The sequence below is a fragment of the Terrapene carolina genome, unplaced genomic scaffold, assembly GCF_002925995.2.
Source record: "Terrapene carolina triunguis isolate 2854851 unplaced genomic scaffold, T_m_triunguis-2.0 Scaffold41784, whole genome shotgun sequence".
Lineage (NCBI taxonomy): Eukaryota > Metazoa > Chordata > Testudines > Emydidae > Terrapene > Terrapene triunguis.
The window spans coordinates 4,405-18,748 of record NW_020706135.1 but is presented as its reverse complement, the minus strand read 5'-3'; the positions used below and the strand labels follow the sequence as shown (position 1 = coordinate 18,748).

General features: G+C 38.5%; 1 protein-coding gene across 1 annotated transcript; it reads right to left on the bottom strand.

Annotated features, from left to right (window-relative positions):
- Nucleotides 1–3,226: 3,226 nt before the first annotated feature.
- Nucleotides 3,227–14,144, bottom strand: LOC113405528 (eyes absent homolog 4; the record flags this gene model as incomplete). The annotated part of the gene is made up of 6 exons (XM_026646752.1): nucleotides 3,227–4,125; nucleotides 5,788–5,888; nucleotides 8,750–8,871; nucleotides 11,348–11,462; nucleotides 13,822–13,982; nucleotides 14,086–14,144. Coding segments are annotated over 6 exons (639 nt in total), but the record flags the coding sequence as incomplete, so codon positions are not given.
- Between the last annotated feature and the right edge of the window lie 200 nt (nucleotides 14,145–14,344).

Sequence of the window (14,344 nt, the reverse complement as noted above, 5' to 3'; positions counted from 1 at the left end):
CTTAGGTCTAAAACCCTACAAAAACTTAAGCATGTTCATGACTTTTATGTCAATGGGACTGGTCCACCTACATAAAGTTATGTATATGCTTAATTCTTTGCAGGATCAGGGCCTTATGTCATGGTCAGTCCTTAATAAATTATCTCCCTGAGCCCATTTCCCATTAGAAAACATCTGTCATTGCTGTTCCCTTGCTTCATGCAGGAGCATGAGTGAGCCGTTAAGTACCAATGGCAGTCTATAAATCAAATGATGGGAAACTTCTGCAGAGTGACTCCCTCCTCCAGCTCAGGATCACTACTTCTGAGCTACAGGGGGCCACGAAGCAATAGCAACAAAGATACTGCCATAATGGGAACTCACATGAGGACTGAACTGTTGACCAGATTACCTGTTAATTCTTCAGTAGTTCAAACTGTCTCCTGTGTAAAACAACCCCAGTTTTGATGCATTTGCATGTAGAAAAGACACGAGCATAAAAATGTTACAAGTAATAAATAAATGAATCAGGAATTCATATTAAGAAACCAAATAAGCTGTAGTGATTGAGACCCTGCCCTTAGAAGAGACTTCTGTGTAATGAGGGTTTCAAACACAAAACCAGAAATCTTGCAGGGCAGTATAGTGCAGAAAATGACAACAGTTCCAAATGTATTTATTGAGAAGTAGTAAAGATGTACATATATTTTACAAGCTTTTAATATTAATTTACATTATCTTAAATTAGGTAGGCCCCAATAAACTAGAACTTGCTAATACATGACAGAGACACTTGGCCTCAATTAAATTTCCAAAATGCTGCTATTGCTGGGAGTCATAATGCAATTTTGGCTCATGCCACTTAAAAATTTTCTCTTTAGAGATACTAAATACCATATTCATTTAAAGCATGTGCTTGGTATAAGGTAGAGCTGGCTCCTGAACTAAAACCCTGGAGCTGGATCCAAGTTCACCGCTAAAATGTAGTCTTCCTGGCAAGGGTCAAATCCACACACACTTAAATTTGGGATTTGGATTTCAAACCCCGCCTCCCCCCGCAATGTTCAGGTGTGTTTGGATCCAGGATTTTGATATGGGCAGATCTTCTGTGTCAGTGCTTAGACTGGAACATGTTTTTGCACCTGTTTTTGGTGCGTATATTGCTGCTTATACTGGATACTAATAAAATCCAATTCTGGGAGTCAGCCATCACCTATATCTTTGTGCACAATCAACAAATGTTTCTAAGACAGAGCTTTGCTTCTAGATTTCACTTTACTTTTTTTATACTGAACTGTACTAACTTACCCCTTATCATATTTAAGATATTGCTTACTCTGTGATTGAAATTGCACTGTATTTATATCTTGCAAGTGCAGTATTAAAAGTGCCTAATGTTCAAGTACTGTACTCACTTTAGATTGCTACAGTAACTGCAAAAGGCACAATAGTCTATATTTTAATTGCACATAGTATTTGCAAACATAACATTGTATTCATTTTGGGGGTAGGGTTGAAGGGAGGCAGTTGTTATTGTATTATATACATTGAATTAAAATGCACTCAAAGTCCAAATGACCAAAGCTTACTTAGGTCCAACCATATTGATTTGGAACTGTCTAATTTGAGTAAAATATCTGCCTTGGTTATTCATGCCTGTAGTTGTCATGCAGGCAGCCTTATCGAAGTAAGAATATGCTATAAGACTGTATTTAAAGATACCACATGTGTTACTTTTTCCTTAAGTAGAGTCTATCTGTGCATCTGGAATTCTGGAAAGAGCTTTGGTATTGTGTGTGAAGTGTAAAGGGCTTAGGGATAAACCCTTAAGTGGTGAGGTGCTGTAAGGTTTTGTGAATTATTATTATTATTATTAATGGTATGAAGCTAATGCATAGAGGTCCCAATATTATCATGGCTTCACTGTGCTAGATGCTGTACAAAAACATTATGTTAGTCTTAAAGGTGCCATAGGACCCTCTGTTGCTTTTTACAGATTCAGACTAACACGGCTACCCCTCTGATACTTGACAAAATTTTATATCACTCTGAGCCATACCCTCCCATAGGAGCACATGCATAACTTCCATGACATGATTTTTTTTTTTAAATAGATGGCAGGCTGTGGACTACATGTTACTATAGCTGCCATGTTCCTTTTAAAAGCAAATATTAGAATGATTTTGAAGACATTAGTATATTTAAGTCTTTCAGTATATTTAAAATTGCTTCACTTAAAATTTTCACTGCAATAAAAAAAATGGAAACTTAAAATTTTAACCTCTTTACATCAAATTTTATTTTTAGGCCAAATTTGATCAGGTACCATACTGTAAGAATAAACTACCTGTAAATAATTCCCAGCCATAGGCCTCTTTCAAGAGAGGGGGAAAAAGGAATCCCCCCACACACATTTCTTCTGTAATTGGAGGTATATAATGATTTAATGTGTGGCAAGACCAGTGTGATGGCTGCACATTTAAAACTAGTGGCAGTAGCATACCAGCCTGTTGTCTGAATGACTTGCGTACAAAATTCCAACGGAGGCAAAGGAATTTCTTTTTACTTAGTTATAAAAGAGTTTTGCCATTGACTTCAATGGGGCCAGGATTTCACCCAAAGACCTGACTTTGACGTGGTCAATGTAGTTTAAATAAGCAACAAGCAATTTCCCTATAAGCATCTCCTGAATAGAAATAGGTTGGTTTCACAGTAAAGAACAGGAGGACTGCATATCATTATTGAGTACTGTCCTTACATAGGTGGCCCTGGCATCTGCATTTCACATCCTATCATGACAAGTTCTCTATACAGTCAGAACAAGTGGGTGCACATGTGCTGCCACATACAGTATCAAGGAAGAGAAATTTCCATCCTCCACAATAAACTAAAGTTATTAACACTTCCAGTTGCTTCATAACACTGAAATCAGATGTGGGGTGGTAGAACTACAGTGTGGAATATGACCCCTCCGCCCCCCAAAATGCCATTCCTAACCAGGGAAAGAGGGAAATGGAAGAGACTTAATTTGGTTTTGTGTAAATGGTAGATGCTCCCTATGCAGGTTTTTCTGTAGCTTGTAAGTAATTAATGAATATGGCTCTTAGTTTTCTCATGTGAGAATGAAGAAAGGATGTTCAAGATGTTAAGCAATTGTTTTAGCTTTGAAGGTAACGGTCCCCAATATCATTTCAGCCTCCCAAAAGCCTCTTAACTTGCCTCAGTGGAACTATTCAGAAACCAAATAAAAACCACAAACTTTCCTTTATTTTTTCTTACTGAAACAAATACTTAAATGCTTTTGATGCAGCCCTGCTCTTTGATTACTTGAATTTGAAATTTGGTCATGTCAAAAAATGTCAACTTTTTTTTGTTTATCTACATAGTTTTTAACCAAAATTACATTGTAACACACAAACACGGTCTTGTCTTTAAGGCACAACACATCATTATGCACATTCTGTTTGCCAAACTTATAAAAGAGACAATATTATATAACCCTTCCCCACCCCCTCCAAAAAAAGAAAAATTGCATCCACTTCCAAAAATCAGCTGCTAATAAAGTCACAGTAAATTATTTTCATCAATAATTTACACAAATTACAGGTCTAGACAGGATTGTCATTATACAGTCTGAGTGCATTCCAATTCAGATTTTCTGGGTTAGGTAGGCTAAAGTCTGGTTCAAACCTCAGTGCTGAGAGTATACCCCATATTGAGGAATGTTGTTGACCACCACCTTGTCGGTCAGAAAACGCATGTTGGTGCTTTGCCATCATGAGTCCTTTGTTCGCTCCCATTAGGGCTCATTTGGTGTGTACCAGCAACCTCCATAGGTTTTTATTCGTTAGAAATGTTGCATATATAAGACCATAGAGCTTCCTTATGTAGCACTAACATTTTAACTCCATTCAGCAATCTGAATTCTTCATTGTGGAATTTTCATTCCAAATATTTCTTCCCTTCTTAAGACAATTCATATGTGTTAAGCCAGAGGCATCGAATCACACATAAAAATTCAGTGTACTTGAAATATAAAAAAGGATCGCCAACTATAGAACACAGTTACAAATACTCTAGTTCCAGTGCTTGATGTAGAGCCAAGAGGTCCGAATGACTTGATATCCTCCAGAAAGGCATGTTGTGCTGCATTTGTTAGGGGGAAAAAGTGAGGAAAAATGAACACCTTGTCTACAGCAGAAGGCACACAGCAAACAAGTACAGTTAAGCTCACAACAATATATTTGTAATGTTATGTTTGCGGTCTGATGTTTGTTAGTAAAATACTGACAAAAATCAGACCAAAATAGATCTGAGCTTAATTCTTAGAACTAGGAGGAAATAATCAGATAATCTGTTTCACTGTTCACACTGGAAATAGCCCAGAACTCACTGAATGCAACTCCCTTCATTTGGCCAGGGGAGCTTGCTCATTTGCTACTATGAAATTTATTAGAAAAAGGATGATCACTATTTATTTATACTCATTTATTACCATTAAAAAGGTTCAATTCTCATTTAAAGGGTTATAGGACAGTCAATAAGGAAAGGCTCATATGTAACATTTTGCAACACAGACAAGTATCTTTTTTTTGGTCCAGCTGGGGGGAAAACTCTTCTGGAGAGAAACTTTCAAAACACTGGTTTAAATAAAGATGACTGATGCTGCAGGAAACATCAATGTCTGCTGGTAGATGCAGTATAGTGAATTACAGATCTACCCATGCCAGATCACTCTTCGAAGGCTGCTGCTGGACACTCACCTAGTTCCAGGGAGCTAGTCAGCTAGAGAAGAACCTTTATTTTGCTCAGTTCAGATCTATTTGTAAACTGCTGTATTCATCTATTCCTCTGAAAACCATATCTATTCATGCAAGTACAGCTACAGTTAGAGAGAAGCATGCCAACTGGAAACTGCCAAAACCAACCACTTGTGTTCAGCACAGACCCATCACCAGTACTGCACCTCTATAAGCAACCATTTGGAATGAGCATTTTGATTTTGTTTCCACTACAGCGTAAATGTCAAAACAACACATAGGACCCATCAAAATACTAGAAAGATTTAAGTTTTGCTATCCTTAGTGCTAATTCTTGGTATTTCTGGTCATAACTCAGGAGGCAAAGAGCACAACATTCAGAGTACATTACATTTTCTACATTACTGGGAGTTACAGTGGAATGCGTTTGACTTCTGAAAGATTTCCAACTTGTTCTGTTTTCAAATATTGACAATTTATTTGCTTATACGTCACACTTACAAATTTTGACTGAGAAAACTGTGCAGAAAATAAACATTTTTTACTTTGAAGAAACTGTACATTTGTGTGTCTTTCTTTTGCAGAAGTGTTTCTTGAAACAAACTATGGTTTAAAATCAATCATGTTTCTCCTAGTATATTCTAAAGGCGTTTTTTTCTCTTCACGATAGAAGAACTTTGGCGCAATATTTTTGCTGGTTTTCTGCATTCTCTCCAATAGCTCTTGCTCTAATTTCCACGTGTTGTTTTAACCAAAACCCCTCTTGCTTTATTACTTCTGTTTATATCTTAGGGTTCATTTGCGTTTTTTCTCCCCCTTAACATTCATTTAATTTTTGGGGGTACATTTCTTACCCAGATTGTCATAAAGCAAATGCTAGAATCCAAATGGTTTATTTTAATGTAAGTGTAGGCCTTATCATGCTCTTGGTGCCTCTGAATATTTAACTTATTTGCCAATCTGCCATTGTGCAACACTAGCAGAAATGAAACAGAAAGGCTTGCATTAGTATCTATGTATCACACCAACATTTCATGAGACAGGTTACCTTTTTTGCTGCCTGTTCTTCTTCTACACCATCCCCAATTACAACATATACTACTTTTCTGCCAAACCTTTGCATTATTCGTTCAAAGCAACTTTCTTTTCCTGGAAGATAAATGAGATAAGAGTTCAGAGTGAAGTTACCTGGTTAGCTGCATGCTCCTCATCTCGTCCATCTCCAATCACAACATAAGTTATGTTAGTGCCAAATCTGGACACTATACGCTCAAAACAGCTTTCTTTGCCTGAAAAACAACGCACTACTTATTCAAGCCATCATGTGAGTTATCTTGAAGCTTTACAAAGGGTTAAGTGAATCCTATTAAAAAGTGTGCATTTTTTCATAGCTCCCAGCTTTTGGCTTGTTTCACAGCCAAAAAGTAGTTGAATTCCTTTGGTCAGACTAAGCAGATTTATCTGATATTAGATCTCATTCCTAACCTTAGGTAGAGATTTTGGCTGTAACAGAAGGATGGTATTACTTCTATTGTAAAAACATAAAATTGAATGTCAATACTTGCAGATTATTTTAATTCCCCTCCCCCCCCAAAGGATAGTAGCAGTTTCATTTAAAATGCATTTACTGCAGGGGGAAGAGCTGTCATTATGGGATGATGGGCACTCAAAGCTAGGGAGAAGAATGAAATGAGGCAGAAACGTGCCATTTTGCAAGACTGGATTAAGCCAGCTCAGCCAATGACAAGAAAGGAGGCTTCTAATTAGGAAAATATTGTGTTTTGGAACTGCTGAATGAGGACCAGATTGTAGTGAGTTTAAGGGCCAGCTCCAAGTACAGACACTATGCTCAGAGTGCAGGGACCACTCCTTTTGTACAACCCTGGCAGCACAACCCACCTGAAAGGATATGGGGAGAGGGGAGTGGTGTGCATTGCATCCCCAGAAGGGATAGAGCAGTGGGCACAATTCCCCTGCATGCCAGGCAAGAATTCTATTTTCCTGCGGCAAATGGTGCTACACCTTACTATAGTCTGAGTGCAATTTGCACACTAGTCTAAAATGTGCAGGTTGCTATAAATATATCTATTAAATTGGCAGTTTAATGGAATTTAGGCTATTTGATATACTTAATTCTTTGAGAAAGTTTTAAATGATTTCATGCATCCCCTCATTATGGAATGACGTAGCTAATTAAGTTATCAAAATATCAGTTTTTCTTTGTGTTGCTGAAAGGCACATTTAAAAAATGGTACTCTAAAAACAAATATATTCAGGACGCTTTGCCAATGAAGTCTGATAGAATTTAACAATCAATCTTTGTTAAAATTTGGAATGGATGAATGGTCAGATATGAACTCTTCCAAATTATTAGCTGTTTAAAAGTCACCAGAATGGTGATTTTCCCCCAATTCACAATTGGATTTGATCTGATTTCCAATATCCAGATGCAAGTTCTTCTGAAACCATCAGGAGTCAAAAGTGAGGCCATATTATATTCTAAAGGAAATTCTCCCTAGATTTTCAATAGAAACTTGGGTTGTCCTGTGACCTAAATGTCACAATCATTTAAGAATTCTTAATACAACCTTTCATCAGCTGGAAACCTTCACTCTTTCCCCATATTCTAGAATCACTCTGTATGCACTAGTTCGCATTTTCAAAGGAGTCTTAGAGGTACCTTTGAAAATCCAAGCCTAAATTTTATTTTGTAGATTGCCATTTTCAAGAGTATAATTTGTTACTATATATTACAAGAAGTTATTTATAAGTTACTTAAAAGACCTGAAGGGTATTGGATGCCTGAAATTGCTGTGTATGAAATGAAGATCTTAGTTTATAATACAAATTAGCTGGGCCTCTCATATAATGCTGGTTCATAGAATTCACTGGAATTATATAACGTACATCTAACATATAAAAGATGAAATTCAGTAGGGAGAATGTAAGAGGGACGACTCTCCTGGAGTTCCCTCTTGTGGCAGGCCATGGCATGACAGGCATGTCTGCCTCAGTTTCCCCTTCCAAAGTCCCCAGTAACTCCTCTTCGGGTTCTCTTGCTATAATAAATATCCTCCTTGGGGCTGGTTTATTATAAAACCTTGTGCAAATGGTCTAAAACAGAAGTCCCGAACATGTAGTCCATTTCTCACCCAAGTGCAAGCAGTCATGAAAACTCAAGACATCTTGTTGTTTGATGAAACACATAATGTACTGGCTTCTTCAACCTTGCCTGGACTCTTGGTCATCCCTTGTCCTTGTACCAGGACCCACAGCCCTTCCACCTGAAGAATAATCCTGCTCTTCCCAATGGGAACCCCCCCGAGATGCCCTCTCTCTGTTCCCCTGCATCCAGCCCTCCAGCATTAGAGATGTCAGCAGGTAAGCCCCTCCATTGCTCCCCTGTCTTCAGCCCTGGCTGTGTCCCTCAGGCTCTTCCTACCCTCTGACCCAAGCTTCCCCAAGCTTGGGGAAGTCAGCCAGCAAACCCCTCTAGGCACTCTTCTTGCCTTCAGCCTTCCCCCCAGGAACCACCTTCTGCTTCTTTCTAGGAACCTTCCACAGTCCCATGGTCCCTGGTAGCTCTCACCTGTTCCTGATTCCCACAGTGGCTGCTCTGATTCACCAGTCTCTCTCTCTCACTGGCTCTCTTTTCTGCTCTACACCCAGGTGCCCTCTTAATTGGAGCATACTGATCAGGTGCACTTGCCCTGCTCCCTGTATAAGTGCCAGTGTCACCCTGTGACAGAGTTATATATTTAGATGGTACATAGTCCATATATAAATGTGACAAGTACTGGGATTAGAAGTACTCATAGCAAACAAACGTTTAAATTTTTAAACAGTCAATAAATCTTAAAAACTGAGGCAATGTACAATTCATTTTCTACCTAAATATTCATACTATCAGAGAAGTGGTTTTGAATCCATCCATAACTAATAAAAGGAAAAAATATTTTCATATGATAAAGCAAATGCAGTCTTTGAGGACTAAAGAGTAATTTTCTTACCTATTTTGGTTGCACTGTAAATATTTTCAATAGGAAAAGCACCTCCTAAACTATACAACAGGACTTTTGCAAGTGCTGGGATAAGTTGGGTGGTTGTTACCAAAACATTTACACAGTTACTCCTAAAGGGAGAGAAATAGTTGTTGAATCTGAATAATGGTACATTGTTCAAAAAATTATACAGTTAATATTTTGCTAAATAAAATTGGCCGCTGAGGATGGCATTCAGGATTTCCTGACATTAACTGTCAATCCAACTGCATTACTATCACTTAACCAGCCTTGAGAACCGTTTTATTAAAAATCTTATCCTTTGGCGGAAGGTTTTTCTGTTTTGGGCAAGTGCATAGGCCTGCAGTGCTGTGAAAACTGGGCTCCCTTTAAGATGTCAAAATAAATGCTCAAAAACTGAAACACCTCAAATCACTAGTTGCTTTTAAAAATGTTGCCAAAACAGCACTCTCAAATAGGCAATTACTGGTGACTAATGAACAATCAGATGAAAAAGAGTTAGGAGGGGAAAAATGACTGGTCATTACTGCCTTAAAGGGAAGGACTGGGACAATAGAGAAATACATATTTTCTCACCCAAGAATTATAAATTAATGGTGGCCTCAGAACTGAACATCACCTTCCTAGTATTTCAAGGGTGGAAAGAGCAATCTTTTCAAGGGGAGGGGAGAGTAAAACTTCCCAGTTTCATCACTGATTAGGTTTTTATGTCACTTCAGTCTGGGGCTTTGAGGAGTTCAGATGGCAGCAACTATATAACCAGAAATGGAATTTAATGCTATTACAAGGTCAGATAAGGAAGGGCTTGAACACTAGTGCAGCCTATTGGTGTTAACATGGGGCTAGGACCAGGAACTTGTGGGTTCTAATCCTGGCTCTTCTACAGTTTTAACATGTGACCTTTGGCAAGTGAAGTAATCTCATTATGTCTCAGCTTCCGCCTCAGTAAAATGGAGCTAATACACATCTACCTCAGAGATATTGTGAGGATTGATAAATGTACAGTATTCATGAAATACACCTCTACCCGGATATAACGCGGTGAATCAGTGCTCCGGGGGGCGGGGCTGCGCACTCCGGCAGATCGAAGCAAGTTTGATATAACGCAGTTTCACCTACAACGTGGTAAGATTTTTTTTTTTTGGCTCCCGAGGACAGCATTATATCGAGGTAGAAGTGTACTTGACAATTATTTAAACATCTGACTGGCCTTTATTTAATCGGTAACAATTTTCCAACAATCCATTATTGCTTAAATGAAAATGCAATTTTTTTAATACTGTGTGGATAATATTTTTAGAAATAAGTATATCAAACACACATGCATAAATTATTTGTACTTTTATTTTTTTGCATTAGATACTGCTAAAATAGATTTCCAGTTTAGCTGCTGTTTATTAAAAACATGTAGATGTTTAAAATAGTTGTTCTTTTCCCTTAACACTGATTCATCTCTCACCCATGTTACTCTTGAAATAGAAGACAATGTGGCACCATGTTGTTCATTACTATGGTTTTGCACTTGCAGTATTGATTAGCTCAGAGGGAACAGGTACTGCTCTGTGAATATTATTGTTGAAGAACCAGCAATGAAGGTTATTTTTATTTCTTAGGGATGGGAGTGCTGGGTTTTAATTACTTTGGTTAAACAGATAGTTGCTCTAAAAAACCTGCACATCCACTCAGGGTATGTTTATATTTCAATGTAAACCCAGGGTTAATAGCACGTGCATTAGCAGATCCTGGATTTGTTAACCTAGGGCTTGAGCGTCTACACTCATTTGTAACCCTAGATTAGGAACTGTTGAACCTTTGGTCCCAATCTGTGGCTCCAGTGTCTACACCACATTATGCAACCTGAGTACAACCACCCATATCCCAGACTTCCTAGAGCTCTCCCAAAATGTGGCTGCTTTAGCCTTTTGTTCATTGTGTAGGGTGTGAAAACTTGACTGTCCCCCAAACTTGTCTGTCTACAGAACACAGAAAGTCAGCCTGTGGGACACTATGGGTGGACTCCCAGAGCATGAGTCTAGTGGCTGTGTCTACACTGCAAGCAATAGGGCTTGAACACTCGGTCCTGGCTTGATGCAGGCTTGGACCTTCTACCTCTATGGTGCCCTAAGCTCCTGGGTCAGAGCAATTTGTGTGTTGCTGGAAGGGGGTTTAGGTATGAGCCCGAGTTTGAACCCTGGGCTCACACTGCAGTGTAGACATACCCCCAGAGTCATAATTATGTCTGCAGGAATGGACAGAGACCTTTGAGTTCTGGGCTTTTGTGCTCTAATGTAGTGCAGTGCTCAGATACCTCTACAAGCAGACACTATGCAGAAACACAAGATAGAGAGATTTTGAATTTAGAGGACATAATTTAAAGGTGAAGTGTCCATTTTAGGCTTGCATTAACTGTAAGTATCCCTTTAATGTACATTTAAAGAACTGAAATCTGTTAACTTAGCAGTTTCACCCCTCCACTTCACAGATTCACTAGTTTGTTACTTATGAAGGCTATTCTGCTGTGGTATTTGTATTTTTAATATAAAATGAATTAATATTAATGTTTTTACAATATACGCAAGTACATACCTAGTGCTAATAATTGATAATGATTTAAGTGCATTTGTCAACCAGGAGTCGGTCAAAGCTTCAATCTCAGCTCTTAACTGTAGCCACGCATCTCTTTTAGCAGGGCCAAGGAGACCTTGTATATAAATGAGTAAGGAAAAACAAACAAATTAAACTGTGCTTTAGCTGGAACATGCAGATTTTGCAGTAATTTATTCTATTTTGAATTCTGCTTTTAAGGCTTGATAAAATACATCCACTGAAGTCAATGGATAGACTCCCATTGACTTCAGTGATGACTGGATTGGGGTTTTACTTCTCCACACTATTGTAATGTGGATGTTTAAGATTCTAGGACTTAAATAATTTTGTTTGAAAGACACCTGAGCTCTCATTAATAACCAGCTTAGATACCCAGTTGTGCGTGTGTGTGTGTGTTTCTTCCCTATGGTACATTTTCTAGTGCTTTCCCCAAAGCAATTAGACTACCTCTACTTCTGTTGCAAGACTATCCACAGCCTAATATCATACATCCTACTGAAATGCAGTCCCAATTATCTCATTACTTCTAGTTATGGAGCCTAAATAATTTCTATCCAACCTTGGTATCTGAAGCTGTTGCAGCCTTGAAGTATTTGTAGATTTTATGTCATCCTTCCTTTAATCATGTCTCACAAACTATAAAAGCCTCCCTCCAACCTTTTTGTAGACCCCCTTAGATGTGACGGGCAGAACACTTTTGAAAATCTGATCATAACTTAGTCAAGTTTGGTTTTTCTGTCAACAAGACCACAATGTTACAAAAATAATGTTATAAAAGTTGGAGGGAGCAGGATGCATATGTGAATTGACCACAAATGGTGGAATACATTAAATAATCAATAAAGCATAAATTATGTTTGTGGTGGGAAAATAAAAATACATACTAGGTATATGGACTCCACCCTCATACTGATACCTTCTATTACAACCATCCTGTTTACTTTAGGTTCTTGCACAGTGGCTCAGTAACCCAAACTTTTTTTTTTTTTAATGGAATACAGCACCTTGAGAATTCTCGACACATTAGGAGCTTTTGTATGAATGTCCAGTAAATCTGTAGGTCAGTTTGTTTCCTGTATTTTTAATGTATAAAAATTCTATTTCATAATGGTAATATGACACTCTGGACAGCACAATTTCTTGAGGTATCATTAACTTCTCAGGTATTTTAAGTGGCTTGGTCTTAAGACATGCAACAATCACCACCTACAATGCTCTTACTGCTTCATTTTCCTGTAAGTAAATGCTCTTCGCTAATAAAAATGCAAAGATACAAGTCAGTCCAATTCTCAGTGAAACGTTTACTATGGTGACTAAAACTCACTGTCCACATCATCCTAACTCATGATTCCCATTTCTGACAGTGGGACTTGGTTCTAAAGCAGTGCCAAACCTACATATTTTTGTTCACAGGTGAGTTTTGAGTTTAGGTTCCTCTCTAAATGAGCCTCAAATGAAGTCAGTCTTGTTACAATAGTCGAGAGCTTCATTGGGACCCTCAACATCACACAGGCCTGGGCTCTCCCATTCGTGTTTGGAACAGGGGAAGGGAGAGAAGACCATGTCTTCTTGGGGTGGATGATTGATCTATCCCTCTGGGCTCTTCAAAGTGGGACTGGCTGGCCCTCTAAATCTTACAGGAGGAATCTTCTGGGTTCATTCAGCCTTCTTTTGCAGCAGTAGAACTCAAAAACTCTTTCAACACTGCTGCTATTACTGGCACTTGGATGCCCAAGAGTGTAAATGATAGCGAAGCCATCATCTTGTGAGAAATCAGAGGTTTCCTACTAAGACCGTTACCTCCGGTGGTGGTGATGGGAGTCTGGGGGGTCTGCTACAGAGTTTATGAAAGGGCACAGCAGCAGGACTATAAGAGCTTTTCTAGCTTCAAAGCTGCAGCATGCAGTGGACTGACCTGGCTGGCTGCCAGTGAACTTCTCCAATGGGATTTGGAAGAGAGTGTGGCTACCACCCAGCCCACCAAAAGAGCAGGATGGAGGAATAGGCCAGTCAGACTCAGCATGAAGGCACCAGAGGGGAGGAAGCAGGATACCTGACCTCTCTCCTAAAAAACATTGTAAGTAGTTGGAACAGCCAGTAAATCAGTGGGAATTGTGTAATTGTGTCTGAAGGATGAAATTCTGGTCCCAATGAACTCAACTGGAATTTTGCCATTGACATCAATTGGGCCAGAATTTCACTCTAAGTGTGCTGCTACCACAATTCTCCAGGGTCTCCCCCTTCGTCCTCTAGAAGCAAAATTCTAGCAGTCACTCTTAATGGCAGGGTATCTTTCACAACTCTGGACTGGTCATTTATATTACATTTTAATAGCACTAATTCCACTGTGGAGTTTCCAAGGGTACTGTAAGGTAGCATTACTTAGTTACCATAACCATACAGTAACTTCTTCAAATGTAACTTGATAATATTTTAACTTATCCTAACCTTACCTCCTATGTTGTTCTTGTAAGTATTATACAATTCTTTTACTCTTCTGTAACGGAAAGCCAGCTTCCTCATCCAGTCAACCCCTCCTCTTACACCTGTTGGCAGACAAAGGTTTGCACTACTTGCAGCTGCATGGAAGCCATCAGTTGCAAAACTGTAGGTACTGCAAACACCCAAAATATATTAAAAATAAATACAATTTATTCCTGTAAAATGAACTTTTTTAATCTTTGCAAAAAATAAAATTTTGAAAGAGTATATCTTACCTTAGGTCTTGCCCATTGTCATCAGAAGAAACATCATCTATATGAACTTGATCACATTCCTATTGAAAATTTAAATTAAAAAGATAACTTGTTTTAAAGGTTCATGTATGTGTTAATACTTCCCAACCTGTCTTTAGTACAGGCATTAATAAAACAACCTCTGTGTATCATCGATTGTGCCAGAAGATGGCAGTGTCTACACACTCATTATCATGACAAACTTTTCTTTTGAAACAAAAGAATTTTCAACTCCTCCGAT